Source organism: Candoia aspera, chromosome 9, assembly GCF_035149785.1.
Source record: "Candoia aspera isolate rCanAsp1 chromosome 9, rCanAsp1.hap2, whole genome shotgun sequence".
NCBI classification, from domain to species: domain Eukaryota; kingdom Metazoa; phylum Chordata; class Lepidosauria; order Squamata; family Boidae; genus Candoia; species Candoia aspera.
The window spans coordinates 406,994-421,275 of record NC_086161.1 but is presented as its reverse complement, the minus strand read 5'-3'; the positions used below and the strand labels follow the sequence as shown (position 1 = coordinate 421,275).

At 51.7% G+C, this 14,282-nt stretch overlaps 1 protein-coding gene across 2 annotated transcripts in view; it reads right to left on the bottom strand.

Moving 5' to 3' along the window:
- Positions 1–14,282, bottom strand: part of KMT2A (lysine methyltransferase 2A) — a 50,322-nt gene that overhangs the window by 4,942 nt on the left and 31,098 nt on the right. Inside the window, exons 21-31 of one of the 2 annotated variants that reach the window (XM_063310854.1) lie at positions 14,091–14,228; positions 13,256–13,414; positions 13,052–13,169; positions 12,882–12,960; positions 10,351–10,511; positions 9,613–9,771; positions 5,056–9,220; positions 4,647–4,715; positions 839–903; positions 480–668; positions 303–377 (exon numbers count right to left, since the gene is read on the bottom strand). In XM_063310854.1, coding sequence (XP_063166924.1) covers positions 303–377; positions 480–668; positions 839–903; positions 4,647–4,715; positions 5,056–9,220; positions 9,613–9,771; positions 10,351–10,511; positions 12,882–12,960; positions 13,052–13,169; positions 13,256–13,414; positions 14,091–14,228 — 5,377 coding nt within the window. The remainder of the gene's footprint in view (positions 1–302; positions 378–479; positions 669–838; positions 904–4,646; positions 4,716–5,055; positions 9,221–9,612; positions 9,772–10,350; positions 10,512–12,881; positions 12,961–13,051; positions 13,170–13,255; positions 13,415–14,090; positions 14,229–14,282) is intronic. The other variant, XM_063310855.1, reaches the window with a different exon arrangement.

Here is a 14,282-nt window from a genome sequence, read left to right as displayed (position 1 = left end):
TTATGCTAAGCCCAGCTTCGGAGCAACGGCTGAAAAGCTGGAGAGGCCCAACAGTTCCAGAAGCAGAACTGTTCAGACGATCTCTCTTGCCCAGTCCAGGGCCATCCGCATCAGCCTTACGTCAGCACAGCACCAAGCCTACTCCTGGCTCTGCTCCCACCCTCTCAGGACACGCCATTTGGTAACTGCAAGGGCTGTTTGGAGTGGAAGGGGAATTGCGGCAGATGCCGCCTCTTTTCTGGCCCTCTTGGTCAAGGGAAGAGCCAGCACCTCTCCTGCAACCTACTCCTGCTGACTGATACCTGCGAAGGAAAGCTGTTTCAGGCGGGCATTTGACCGAGCTTCTTGAACCTTATCAGTCAAGGATTTCCAGGCCTCTGAGGTTAAAAGAAGAGAAACAAGCAAGGGTTCGGTGGAAGGAATGGCAAGGCTCCCTCTGATGCAAGGCTCTGATACAGTCGCCCCTCCCCTGGACCCACCTTCAATACTTTCTGCACAGATCCAAAAGCCATCATCGCTGGAGATCTCAAAAATCAGCCCTTTCTTGGGCTTCTTCTCTGCAAGGCTTTCTTTTCGCTTTCGCTCCTGCTGCAGCCAGAACATAAGGGGGGAGCTAAAGCTGCCTTCCTCCTCCTCTTCCTCCTCTTCTTCCTCTTCCGCTTTGGAATCTGGAGGAAAAAAAGAACCCTTATGACCTCTCAACTGTGCAAATCACAACAAAGCAAACAGGAAACTTTCTGGAAAAAGTTCCCAAGAATTTATCATATCAATTTATGCAGGACTGTGATGGACAGAACTGCCCCGTAGCACTTGGACGGGCAGAGGGACCTTTACATACCTGCATGCTCTAACTCACTTGCCGTTGGCTGTGGGGGCTGCAATTCTGGGAGAGACTGTAACTGCCTGTGGAGAAAAGGACTGTTGGAAAAAGCTGAGAGACCTATTTCAACCGAGACCTTGCAGGCCTTCAACACAGCTGAGAAGCTTGCCATCCTCTCTGGTCAGGCTAATCTATTTATTTTATTTATTATTCAAATTTAATTACTGCCCAACTCCCCCAAAAGAGGGACTCTGGGCAGTTTACAATAAAATCAAACTAAGATCATAAAAGTTAAAATCTCATAAAACCAGACACATTACAATTATTATAAAATGCAATAAATAAATATAAAATTCAAGAGGGTATAAAATTCCAAGCTGGTGGGAGGGACTCTAGGGTGCGAGCCACCCCCAAGAATGGTTACCCACTTTCCCGCCCCAGGTGAGATGGCAGAACCAAGTCTTCAGGGCCTTCCGGAAGGTCAGGAGTGAAGGGGCCTGCCTCACCTTCGGGGGCAAGATATTCCAAAGGGCGGGGGCCCCTGCAGAGAAGGCCCATTTCCTGGACCCCGCCAGATGGAATTCCCTTACGGACGGGGTCCGCAACATGCCCTCTCTGAATGATCGGGTGGGGCGAGCCAATGTAATGAGGATGAGACGGTCCCTCAGGTAACCTGGCCCCATACCATGTAGGACTTCATAGATGATAACCAACACCTTGAATTGGACCCGGAAGCAAACTGGCACCCAGTGCAGGTCACGCAGCAATGGTGTTCTATGTGCCCACCTAGGTGCACCAAAAATAGCCCGCGCGGCTGCGTTTTGGACCAGCTGAAGCTTCCGGATACTCTTCAGGGGTAGCCCCATGTAGAGCGCATTGCAGTAGTCTATATGGGAGATAACCAGGGCGTGAGTGACTGTTTGGAGGGCTTCACGATCCAGGAACGGGTGTGACTGGCGCACAACCTGAAGTTGCGCAAAGGCCCTCCTGGCCACGACTGCCACCTGCTCTTTGAGCAGGAGTCATGAGTCCGGGAGAACCCCCAGATTACGCACTGAATCTGTCTGGGGCAGTGCCACCCCATCCAGAACTAAAGATGACAGTTTCCCGGAAGATGAAGCCCCATCAACCCACAGCCACTCCGACTTACCAGGGTTCAGCTGAAGCCTGTTGTTCCCCATCCAGACCCCCACAGCCGCCAGGCACCAAGAAAGGGCAGTCACTGCATCACTTACCTCACCCAGGATAGAGATGTATAATTGGGTATCATCAGCATACTGATGATACCTCAACCCATGGTGATGGATGATCTCACCCAGTGGTTTCATGTAGATGTTAAACAAGAGAGGAGAGAACCGAACCCTGCGGCACCCCACAACGGAGGGGTCGAGGGCTGGATCTCTCCTCTCCTGTCACCACCGATTGGGATCGGTCCTGGAGGAAGGAGGTGAACCAGCGCAGAACTACGCCGCCCACTCCCAACTCCCTGAGCCGTCCCAAAAGGATACCATGGTTGATGGTATCGAAAGCCACTGAGAGGTCAAGGAGAGCAAGGGTGGATGCCTCCATCCCGCTCCTGCCAGAGATCATCCATAAGTGCGACCAATGCAGTTTCTGTCCCATATCCTGGCCTGAAACCTGACTGAAAGGGGTCCAGATAATCCGTTTCATCCAGAATCCTCTGGAGTTGCAAAGCTACCACCTTCTTAACCACGTTCCCCAAAAAGGGGAGGTGGGAGACTGGACGAAAATTGTCCAACACAGTTGGGTCCAGCGATGGCTTCTTGAGGAGGGAGTGCACCAGTGCCTCCTTAAAGGCAGCTGGGAACACCCCCTCACTCAAGGATGTATCACTTGGACCCAACCACACGTCACCTCCCGAGCCGCCTTCACCAGCCAGGAGGGGCATGGATCTAAATGACAGGTGGTGGCATTCACAATCTGGAGGATCCTGTCCACTTCCTCAGGTCCAACAGGATCAAACTGCTCCTAGATAACAAGGCTAAAACATTCCCTCGGCATCTCCTCAGACCCTGCTTCACGCGTGGAGTCCAACTTGGAATGGATCTGAGTGATTTTATCCTGCAGATGCTCAGAAAACTCTTCCACACGGCCCTGTAGGTGGGTCACTGGGCCCACCTTCCCCAAAAAGGTATGTGTGATCTTAAACAGGGCCGTTGGGCGGCAATCTGCGGTTTCGCCCTCTTACTGCCACAAGGTAGGCCTTAATAGCGGCTCTAGCTTGTGTTCAGTCAGATTTGGTCTTTGTCTTCCTCCAGCAGCGCTCTAGACGTCTCTTAAGTCTCTTCAAAACCCTCAGCTCCTCCGTGAACCATGGGGAGTGTCGGGTTGGATGAGGCAAGAGAGGCCGCACAGGTGCGATCCTGTCCAAGGCCCTGGCCACCTCCCTATTCCAAGCAGCAGCCAGGGCCTCCGCTGGACCGTGCAGCAGATCCTCGAGTACAACCTGCAGCTCCCTCTGAAACCTCATTGGGTCCATCAGTTGCCTGGGGTGGACCAACCGAATGGGTCCTGTCTCCCTGCGGAGGGGGGCGGCATAGGAGAATCTCAGGGCCACCAGGGCGTGATCTGACCATGACAATGGGGGTAGATGTGGCTCTCCCCTCAGATTACGTTGCCACTGCTCTGACAAAAAGACCAAGTCCGGAGTGAGACCACTGTCTTGAGTTGGGTCCCGAATAATCTGGGACAGGCCCATGGCTGCCATGGTAGCCATGAACTCCCGAGCTGCCTCCGAGGCACGCCCCAGGGAAGGCAGATTGAACTCCCCCAGAACCATAAGTCTGGGGAACTCCACTGCCAACCCCGAGACGACCTCCAGCAGCTCAGGCAGGGAGGTTGCTACACAGCAGGGAGGCTGGTACAGTAGCAGCACTCCCAACTGTTCTCGGGAACCCAACTTGAAAAACAGGGTCTCACACCTGGCCACTTGTGGAGCAGAGCAGGGCCCCTGAAGGCCACCAGAGACTCTCAGATGACAACAGCCACCCCTCCTCCCCTACCCTGGTATCTCGGGTGGTGCCACACCTGGAACCCACCTGGGCACATTTCCGTAAGGGCTATCCCCCCTTCTGGGCCCAGCCAGGTCTCAGTGATACACGCCAGGTCTGCCCCCTCCTCTACAATCAAATCCCATATGAGGGGGGCCTTGTTAACTGACCTGGCATTAAGGAGCAGCAGCCAGAGACCAGGGCCCTCAAGGATCTCCTGTCCAGGGCCTGGGTCTGAACTCGGAGGGCTGGAACACGCCACCGGTAGCAGACACCGGGGGCGTCTTCCCCGAAGATGGCCCGCCCTCCAGTTCCCGTCATAACATCACCGACCCATCACCACCTCAATGGTACACCCTGCCCTATAGCCCCCAGAGTTTCCAGGTCCAGTTGCCTTCACTCCACACTAATCATTTGACAGGAAGAAATGATCCCGGTACAAGGTATGTTCCAGACGTTTTCTGGCAGGCGCCTGCTTGTTTGCTGGGAGAAGAACAGATTCAGCAGGAGAAGGCCTTTGGAGGTAATAGTCCTCTGCTCTTCTGTGGAGCTGACTAAATGCCTTGAGAATTACAGCGGCTGATTCTACGGGGCTGGATGGCCAGGCAAATGTGGACCTTTTATTTCCAAAATAAGGACTCGGTGCTCCATTTTCCTTGCTGTTTTGAAATCCCCACTGGTGCTTCCGGACTCAGATGTACCCACTGCCAGAATGATTCCTGCTCTTAAACGCCAGCAGGTGTGGGCAAGGCCTTGGCAGGCAGAACCCGTCGCTTCCTCCCCCAGCCAGACTGAGCCCCGAGGGATCCACTCACCCAGTGGCTTTGTGGACCAGCTGCGGCGTCTCCACTGTCTCCTCTGGGTGCACCCCCACAGACTGAGACCTAGAAGGCGTGGGCAGGTAGAGTGCAGCGTTAAAGTCAGGCTTGTCACAAATTGAGCGACCCTTCCCTGAGCTAGAGGGAGAAGCATGTTACTTTCATGAGGCTGGGGAGAGGTTGGTTTCTAGCGTAAACACTAGCGGAAGCCACATGGGGGGCTTTACGGTGCTTTGAGAACCAACGAAGCAGCCCCCACCGGCCAGTGCCCCGCCCCCGTCCTGTTGATCCCAGAGCAGAGTGGGGTGAACGTGCCTCTCAGCCAGCAGGCAGCGACTACTACGGAACTGCTGAGGCCGCTTGGCTGGAAAGGGCGGGAAAGTCAGGGGACACAGCTCTCTCTCACCCGCCGCCTGGGTCCTGGGTTGCCACCTGCATGCCTTGCTGTGGAATGCACTGGCTGGGGAAGCTGTTCCAGAAGGGGGGCATCTTGGGTTTCTTCCCAGATCCTTTGCTGCCCAAAGGGGTCTGCAAGCGCTTGTCTCTGGATTTGGCCCGCGTGGAGCCCAGCACAGGAAAAGGGGCGCTCCCGGGAGAGGCTGAAGGGGCACAGGGGGCCGGTCTGTTTTGCTCCACCACAGCTGTGTCCATCAGCTGGGGAAAGTCCGACAGCGGAGATGCCTGGGAAGGAGGGAGGTCCATTTGAGGTGGGATGGGCCCTGCTTTGCACCCCAGAAGCTGGGTCAGAGGCTCAGCCTGGTAGGAGCTTCCAGGATCAGCAGACATGCCCACTGCCTGCGAGGAAGGCAAGATGGAGATGCTGGTCGCTGCAGCAGCCGTGGCCGCTGCCACCACCGCAGAAGCAGACCTGGCTGACGAGACCTCCTTGTGCGATGGAAACATCCTGGAAGCCACTGATGGCACTGAAGCAGGCTGCTCCGGGAGGCCCAGACCTCGTCGAGAGGCTTTGATTAAAAGGTTGCTGAGGGAGCTCACATCTGAAGTGCCTGGCACGTCAGAGACCCCTTGTCCCAACAGGTGGGCAGGGACCACTGGGCCTGCGGCAGGGGCTGCAGGGGCTGGAAGGGGGGCCACGTTTAGCACCGATGGAGGGGTGGTGAGGTGGCCAGACTCTGGCCCCATGCTAGGAGACGTTCCAAGCGCTGCTTCCGCAGCAGTTGTTCCCACCCGCTGGGGCAACAGGGATGCCTGCTCAAAATACATCATCCCAGACTTGGAGCGCTTGATGATGCTGGGCATGGTTCTCGGGGACGCAGCTCCCAGATCCAGCAGGCCTGGGTGGCTGGGTGTTGGGGATGGAGTAAAGTTAATTAAGGTCATGTTCGATGCGATGTCAGGAGAAGCAACGGCAGGAGGAGCAGGCTTCTTGTTCCTCCGGGAGTGCAGGCGCGCAATGGGCCGTTTCTTGCCGAGTCCAGCGTGAGGTGGGGGGACTGCAGCCCCAACGTCTGCCCGCTGAGCCGCCTCAGGGTCAGGCGGCTGCTGGACGCCAATCAGAAGGCCCGGGGCAGAGCTGCTGAGGGCTGCCGGGAAGCTGCCGCCGCCGCTGCCACCAGAGGGGCTCGCAGAAAAGGAATGCAGGCGCTGCTGATGGGGCACGGGCAGCAGCCCTTTGCTGGCCTGAGGGAAGAGAGGCCTGGAGGAAGGTAAGCTGGGGTTCAGGCCTGCGGCCAGCGTGAGGCTGGCTGTGCCCATCGGCCCAAGCACGGGAGCCCCAGCCTCCATCACGGCTGGTCCAGAGCTGACTGGAGACGTCAGCTGGATCTTTTGCGTGATGCCGTTGGGAAGCGTTTGAAGAACATACAAAGGCTGCATGTTCTGGTTCACAACCAAGAGCTTTTCAGCAGCTGCCTTCAGGTGGAGGGGGGGTGTCTGCACAGTGGCATTTGAGATTGGGGAGGGGCCAGGGTTGTCTGAGGCATTTGGCCCATACTTGGGGTTCTGGAGCGGGAGGGAGGGAGAAACTGGGAGGCCGGGTGTCCCACTGCTCCTGGCCAAGTCTTGGCTGGCTCCAAGACCTGCTTCTCTTGGCCCACAGGGTGGGCTGGCCATGTGCTCGGCCTCCAAGTGGCTCTGGATGAAAGGGTCAGGGGTCAGAGGGGCGTCTGGGCTTGGGGCCACTCGTGGGCTTAGCAGCGTTGGCTCCGCATCCCCGGAGGCAGGCTTTTCTGTGACCGGCACCCTCTTTTCAGCAGAGTCGGTGGAAGGGAGAGCTAGCATTGACCTCTCCCCTGAGGCAGCCAGGGACGGTTCTGGAATGACTGTGAGTCGGCTGTGGCTCTGGCCGGGGACTGCAGGGCTCCGGGTAGTCAAGACCGAGAGATCGGAAGGCAGCTCCAAGGGCAGCTCAAACTGTTCCTCTGCTGAAATTGACGAAGAGACACTGCTATCTACTGGCTCGGCTGTCGGCAGCTGCTGAGAGAACACCTCAAAGAGGCCCATATCTTTGCCCCGATTGCTGTCAAGGCCCAGGCCTTCTCCCAGGGTCAGAAGCTCTGAGGATGAAGACTCTGGGCTCTCCCCCAGGGCCTGCATTGAGGGCGTGTTCTTCAGCACAAAGTCCATGATGTCTGAAGGAAGAATGTTCCCACAATCATCACTGTTGTTATTGTCAGAATCTGACTTCAGCAGCTCTGTGCTAAACGTATCCAGCAGGTTCTTCTCGGGGGGCTCTGTACTGGCACGAGGGCGGCGGCCAGCAGCCTCTAGGGAGCTCAGCTGAGCTTCCAAAGAATCCTGATTTTTGACCCGGCAGTTCTCCATTTTGGGATCAGTTGTTTTGTGGCCAACCGAACTCTTGGTCACTTGCACTTTCTCCTCGCTGTCTTCACTTCGTTCAAGTTTTAAGCTTTCTGTTCCATTTTCTTTGCCACCCCTTTTGTTCCCCGGATTGATCTTCCTGGTTGTCACTGTAATGCTTGTATCACTTTCTGTTCCATCATCCACACCATCTAGCTGAGAGATTTTGGGAAGATTGATCTGTTCCTCTTCCCGGAATAAACTATGAGAAGCAATGTGCTCATCTGAGCTTGAGACAACTGTTCTGGTGAAGTTGTAGTAATACAGGTCTTCTTCATCTGATGTGCTGAGATCATCAGCCCCATCCACCTGTCCTTCAGCAGACCGCCTTCCTCTCTTCTTGCCTGTGGAGTTGCTGTAGAAGGGAAGGTCCTCCTCACCATATGACCTCACTCCATACAAAGGGGTAAGGCCAAAGAACATGTTGGACCTGGCGCGCGCACTACGCCGGGGATATCGCCGCTTGTAGGAGCCGTCTTCCTGCGTTTTTGTTCCATCCTGGAGCATCAAGCTGCTGTCTTGAACAGGCAGATTCGGATAAGGTGGATCGCTTGGGGACACTGAGGAGGAAGTAGAGTTTTGACTTTCTGGGACAACACAACTATTTCCTGAGTGCTCTGGAATGGAAGTGGACTGGGACCCAGAAGCTGGTTTGCAAACCTTTGGCTGAGATTCTGCATCATTCTCTCTCTGAATGTTCTTGGATTGGCTCTCACCTTCCATCCTAAGAGGAGTCAGGGTCACTTTCACTGTGCGCTTTTGTGACGTCTGCAAATCCTTGGAAGTGGCCGTTTCGCTCTGGAAAGGAGCTCTGGGCACCCCCTGGCCAAGCAGATTATTGTCTGTGCGCTTCTCGATAGCAAGGCTGTTATAGTGGTTAATATGCTCAGATGTCACTGCCTGATGAACAGATTCCGTCTCTGCGCTTTCCTTGTGGCTACTTGGGAGGAGACTTACATTTCTATAAAGCTTACTAGAATGTCTCTCTCTTGTTCCCTTCTTCGGTTTTTGCCTCCCCTCTCTACCCACAGAAGGTGCTGGATCGTTCATGCAAGGAGGTCGGTTGCTTATTCCTGAAAACAGCAAGGTCTTTGCTTCTGGAGCTTCATAAAAGCAATTTTTGTCTGGCTGTGCGAGATGCTGGTCTTGTTCCTTCTTTGGGGGTTTCTGATGCAACAGTGGTGAAACCACAGACTCTCTGGGAGAAAACAGCCCAGAAGAGGACTCCGGAAACTTCCCTCCCTTGCTTGGGTTTACTTCTGTGCCAGAGGTGCTTTGCCCGTGACAGCCTGCTTTGGGATTCCCACAGGAAGCACCCGAATCCTTGGGGCTCGACAGCTTACCCTTCTCTACCTTGGCAGGAAAGGGCCCTCCAGAAGGCACCGTTTCAAGGGAGAGGGCTCCCCCCAGAGGAGAAGCTCCTCTGCCTCCACTTGCTACTGCTGGACTCTGACAACGGGGAGGAGGAAAAGTGTCCTGGAGAGCAGCGTGCACGACTGCTGGTCCCATGGAACGTTCTGTAAGTCTGATGCTCATGCCATGCTCTGAGACAGGACTTGTGCTGGGTCCTGAAGAGATGCTGCTGTGCCGAGCATTAGTGGCCCTGACTCTGGTGGGAGACAGCATCCAGGGCCTCAGCGGCTGTGAAAACAAAGATGTGCTGGGCCTCCGGGAGCCGATGCTCCGAAGTCCCGAGGACAGCAGGGGATCTCCCACGGTTACGATCTCATGTGTCACAGGGGTAGGGCTTCCTGGGGAGAGATAATTTTTTAAAAAGAAAATTGAACTTGGTGATCCCCAGGGTCAAGCACTTCTTGTCTCTAGTTCAGTTCTGCTCTTCTTTTCCTCAAACAAAGCTATCACGAACAGCCTCCTTGGGTGCTTTCCAGGTAGAAAGGCAGGCCGTGACTAAAATAACCCAGCCGGACTAGGAAAACAAAGAGAACAAAATCTCTCCCAGGCTTTCAGTTACAATATGGCTGGTTTAGTCTTATCTGGAAACACTTTTTTAAGGTATTTAAAGTATTTAAGTATCTGGATATGCTTTTTAAATGTAAGAAGGAGAAAAGTTCAGAATTCTAAAGCTACAGTCCAGTCAAAAGCCATCACAGTAGAAAGAAGGGTATGTGTTTGTGAGCCAGACCTGCAGAAGGCAATGGCCTCGAACCAGGAGTTCGCTGAGCAGGAGCAAAACTTGGTGTTCTGATCCGCGGAGCCCTGAAGTTCTGAGGGTGTGGAGAAAGATCTGCAGATGGAGGGTTTATGTCAGCTGATACCGCATGTCCCTCTCTGGCTGGAATTTCTGCCACAGAAGAAAAACAGGAGCATCATCCAATTTGAACTAAAGTCAAGATGTATCTGAACAACATATTTCAGGAAAAAAAACACCTGAAAGAAGGCATTTCTTCTCAGTAACTTCTTTTACCATAGGAAAGGAAAGGGCCCTAGCACCTTACCATCATGAACTAAAAGTGGATTATACATGTTGGGGAGGGAAGCTTTTATGATGTAAACATTCCTCTCTTCTACCCCAGTAATATTTCTCAATAACTGATAAATGACTCAATCACCCATGTTCCATCTGCCCTCTGGTTCTCTGTTATGCACAAGTGATGCAACTCTGAAAGCAGGCATAGTTTTCACAGCCCAATTTCTAGACCCAAGGAAGAAGCCGCCACAGGGACCACTTAGTCCCATTCTGCCTTCCCCTGAAACTGGACAACAGCTACAAAGAAGTATTTTTGCAGGCCTTGCCTGTGAACGTCTCAGCACTCAGTTAAAGGGACTTTCTAAAAAGGAAGGAACTGCACAGGTAAGACGAACAGCAGATCACAGGTAGCTGCCAATGTGACACAAAGAAACCACTTCTGCTGGAACACACCTGAAAGCGCCACCGGGCTGTGAGCAATTGTCTGGTTGTCATCGTGTTCCATGGTGCTGTTGATATCAGACTCCAGGAGGGGAGGACGGCATTCCATGATCTTGCATGTGTAAACGCAACGCTTTCGAGCATCTGTTGTGCTCCAGTAAACCCGGGAGCACCTGGACAAATAGTATGTGCACCACGTAAGTGCTGGGACAACAACATAACTTTTCTGGAAATTTTGAAGCCACAGAAAAAATATTGGACGTTTTGGAAAAAAACAAAATAATTTTAAAGCACCTTTTATCAAGTTTAGCTTCCCATATAGGCTATAAAATCAACGTTACTACAAAAGAGTAACTCAATTCCCTTATCTTTCAGTGAGTATATGATTTTTTTCCTGCTCTTTTAAGTTGTTGGGTTTTTTTGGGGGGGTGTCTCAAGCAGAGGTTTACAAGAAGTGCCTTCTAAGCCCAGAGTATTCAAACTTCTCCATCTTCCTGAACAAGCAACTGGTTTCTAGTCTAACTGTTGGAACATCGTTGCAGTCTCAATCCTCTAAGGCCTGATCAGACTGGCAAGAGGATGAAAACAGATCCGCCAGTTCTACAAAAGTAAACAAGAGAATTCACAAATTCTTTCTACTTGTATAAATGGCTGTCCCTCAATCGCAGATATTACTTATCTTGGTCAATAAGTAATATTATCAATATGTCCCCAAAAGTACAATAGAACCATTTTTATAGTTATATGAGGAATTTCTTTGGGGAGGCTGTTCAAAAGGGCAGATGCACCAACAGAAAAGGAAAGCATCTACAAGCCTGCACGCTCATCCCCTTGTGGCAGTGGGGAAGCACAAGCAGGTCTTCCCAGGACATACAAGTTGGGCAGGTCAAAGCCAGTTGGAAAAGAGGGCCCTGGAGGTCCTCTGGTGCCAAGCCATGTAGGTCAAAAACATTTTGCCTTGCTCTTGAAGTGCAGGTCCCCAAACACTGCACAGTGTAATGTGTTTGTGCCAGCATGTACCTACCACCAAAGGCCACTGAATTCTGGACCAAGTTAAGCTTCTGGATGGTCTTCAAAGCAACCTCATGTGCAGCACGTTGCAGTAGTTTAAACAAATGACAATGGGTTTGTGAAACACGATTGTGAGGTCCTCATATTCCAGACAGGGCTGCAACTGGGGTACCAGCTGAAGCTGGGCAAAGGTTCTCCCAGCCATGGCCTCTACCTGCCCATCCGGCAGTAGATGCAAGTCTAGGAGGACCTACAAGTCACAGACCTGCTTCTTCACAGGGGCAGTGTCTCTCCATCAGGAGACAACACTGTAGATGTCAAGGAACTCAGACATTCATGGTCTTGCTTAGTTTAACTTCAGCCTGGTTCATCTCATCCAGACCCTTATGGCCTTCAGACACTGGGTCAAAATACTGACAGCGTCTCCTGTATGGCCCAGGGTAAAAATCATACTAGGTTAAGCATACTGAAGATACTGAGCCCTGGTGACCTCCCTTACCTGCTTCATATGTATCTTACAAAGTATGGGAGAAAGAACTGAACCCTGTCGCAACCCACAACAGAGCAACTGGTTGGCTAATCCTGACCAATTTGGCTAATCTTGGTCAACTGGAACTACAGTACCCGCTGAAGGAGTGGTTCCAATTAACCAGCCCTTGCCAATGGTTCAGAAGGATTCCATGTCAGTGGTAGGTCACTAGGAAAATCTCCTGAGGCCCATCAGGGATCTTTTGGATCTAAAAGTCACTTGGGGCTGGCCATCTTAATTGGCCCATTTGCCTTATGGAGGTCTAGGAAGTGATCTGACTATGGCAAAGGACAGATGGGAATGCCCTCTATATCTAGATCACCTCTGCTTGGACACAGGAATGAGGTCCAATGTGTGGCTGCCTACGTGTGTTGGGCCTGAGTATTTGGGACAGCCCATCATCCACCTTGCTTTTGCAACTGCTACTTGTTTACAACACAGGAATGTGCAGGGAAGACCTTCTGTTGCACACATTTTACAAATCATGTACAGGGAAGGAAAGGGATTTAGTATATGGATGCCATATCTTAAAAGTATTCATTGTTCTAAAAGAAATTACAGGTAGTCCTCATTTAGCGACTGCCTCGTTTAGCAACTGTTTGAAGTTACGATAGTGATGAAAAAGTAACTTTACAACCAATCCTCACCTTTACAACCTTTGCAGGTCTGTAAACCAAAGGAAAGCTGCAGTAAGAGTGCAAGTACAGTCACAGTTTCACTTAGCGACCACTTTGCTTAATGACCAAATTGCTGGTCCCAATTTTGGCCTTAAAGAGGACTACCTGTATTTCATATACAATGAAAAAAATTGGACAACGAAAAATAAGGGAACAAAAAAGGGACGAGGGAATGGGACTATTCTGGGTTTCTTTTTTTACAAGCTTTTGCATCTCTTGCTGGGAACAATGCCAGCCAACCAGCATTCCCCGCAGCCCAGGCTTCTTAGACCATTTTGCGGTTTCTTCCTGACAGAGCTTGTGACACAGGAGCAGTTTCCACTTACTGATATCCAACAGGAAAGAGTTTGTCTTCGCAGTCAGAAAGATCATTCAGAATGCCGAGACAGTCGATGCTCATTGACCCTGCATGGAAGCAGAAGAAGGGCTGAGCCACAAGAACAGCAGTGGTGGCAAAAGGCCGCCTGTTCGGACCTCACTTCACAGAGGGGCTTACCAATCATCACATGGATGTTCTCGGGCTCCAGACCATTCAGAAACTTGCGCCTCAGGCTGATTCCTTCAAAATCCACAAAGACTCTTCTCAGCACCTCAAAGCCATTCTCTGGCACTATCTACAAGCAAACCCACAGCAGACAGGAGTCATCTGGACAGAGAACAAGTGAGAGGCAAGAGCAGGGGGCAGTGGCATGGGACTTACCTCCCCTTTGATCAGGTCCTTGTGTCGTGGGCAGTACACCTTCTTATCCTCCAAGAAGACACAGTTCTTGGCCCGGGAACACATAAAATGGTAGTTGCTGGTGCAAGTGGCTAGGCAGCAGCCAACAGTGGCACCCGACTTCTGGCAGAACTCACATCGCTGCAAGATGGGCATGTCATTCTGATTGTTAAACTGCACAAATACTGCACAGTTCAAATGAATACTACATATCTGATCAATATTATTATGTCAGAGACCTCCTGCTGGTCCATCTTTCTGGCCCTAGCTATAAGCAAGCACAGCTACTTGTCCAAATTTTTGCTAATTAAGCATATCTTTAGCGTTATATCTTTATATTTCACTAATTTAAACCTACCTTTAAGTCTGTTCATTTAACAAGCCAGCTGAGAAAAATCAAATGTGATTAACGTTGATAGCCACTTTGGAGCAAGCAGAATGGATCAGCGGTTAAGGAAGAGACTGCACCTCAGTTCAGCTGCTTGGGGCCTGCCACCTTAATTGCTGAAAGACACCTTTCTATTCCATGAGCTGCTAAGAACCTGCAAAGGGCAGCCCATTCCACACTCTGCAGACTCCTTTTTTCTGCTACTAGCGTTACTGTAATAAAATGACAACATTCAACTAAGAGAAGTTTCTGATTTTTTGCAGAAATCTTGCCGGAAAAAGGACTAGGATTTGACTGAATTTCTGTCTTTTATATACACTGATCTGAGAACACCATTACTTAAATTGCAATACAAACTCTCTTGTTCTTGTAATGGTCAAGGAGACAAAGAACAAAAGAGAACCCTTTGCAGTCACACATCCTACCCACCAGCTGCTTCCCACGAATCACAGCCACATGCACATTCTTCAAAGAGCCATCCTCTTCCTCAAACACTTCAGCTGACCACAGGGCGCAATTCACATGGGTCCACTCATTCTGGCCAATGTAGAGGAGACGGCCAGCATCCTGCAGAAAAACAAACAGCCCGACAAAGGCACTCAGAGCCAGAAGGCATGGAGG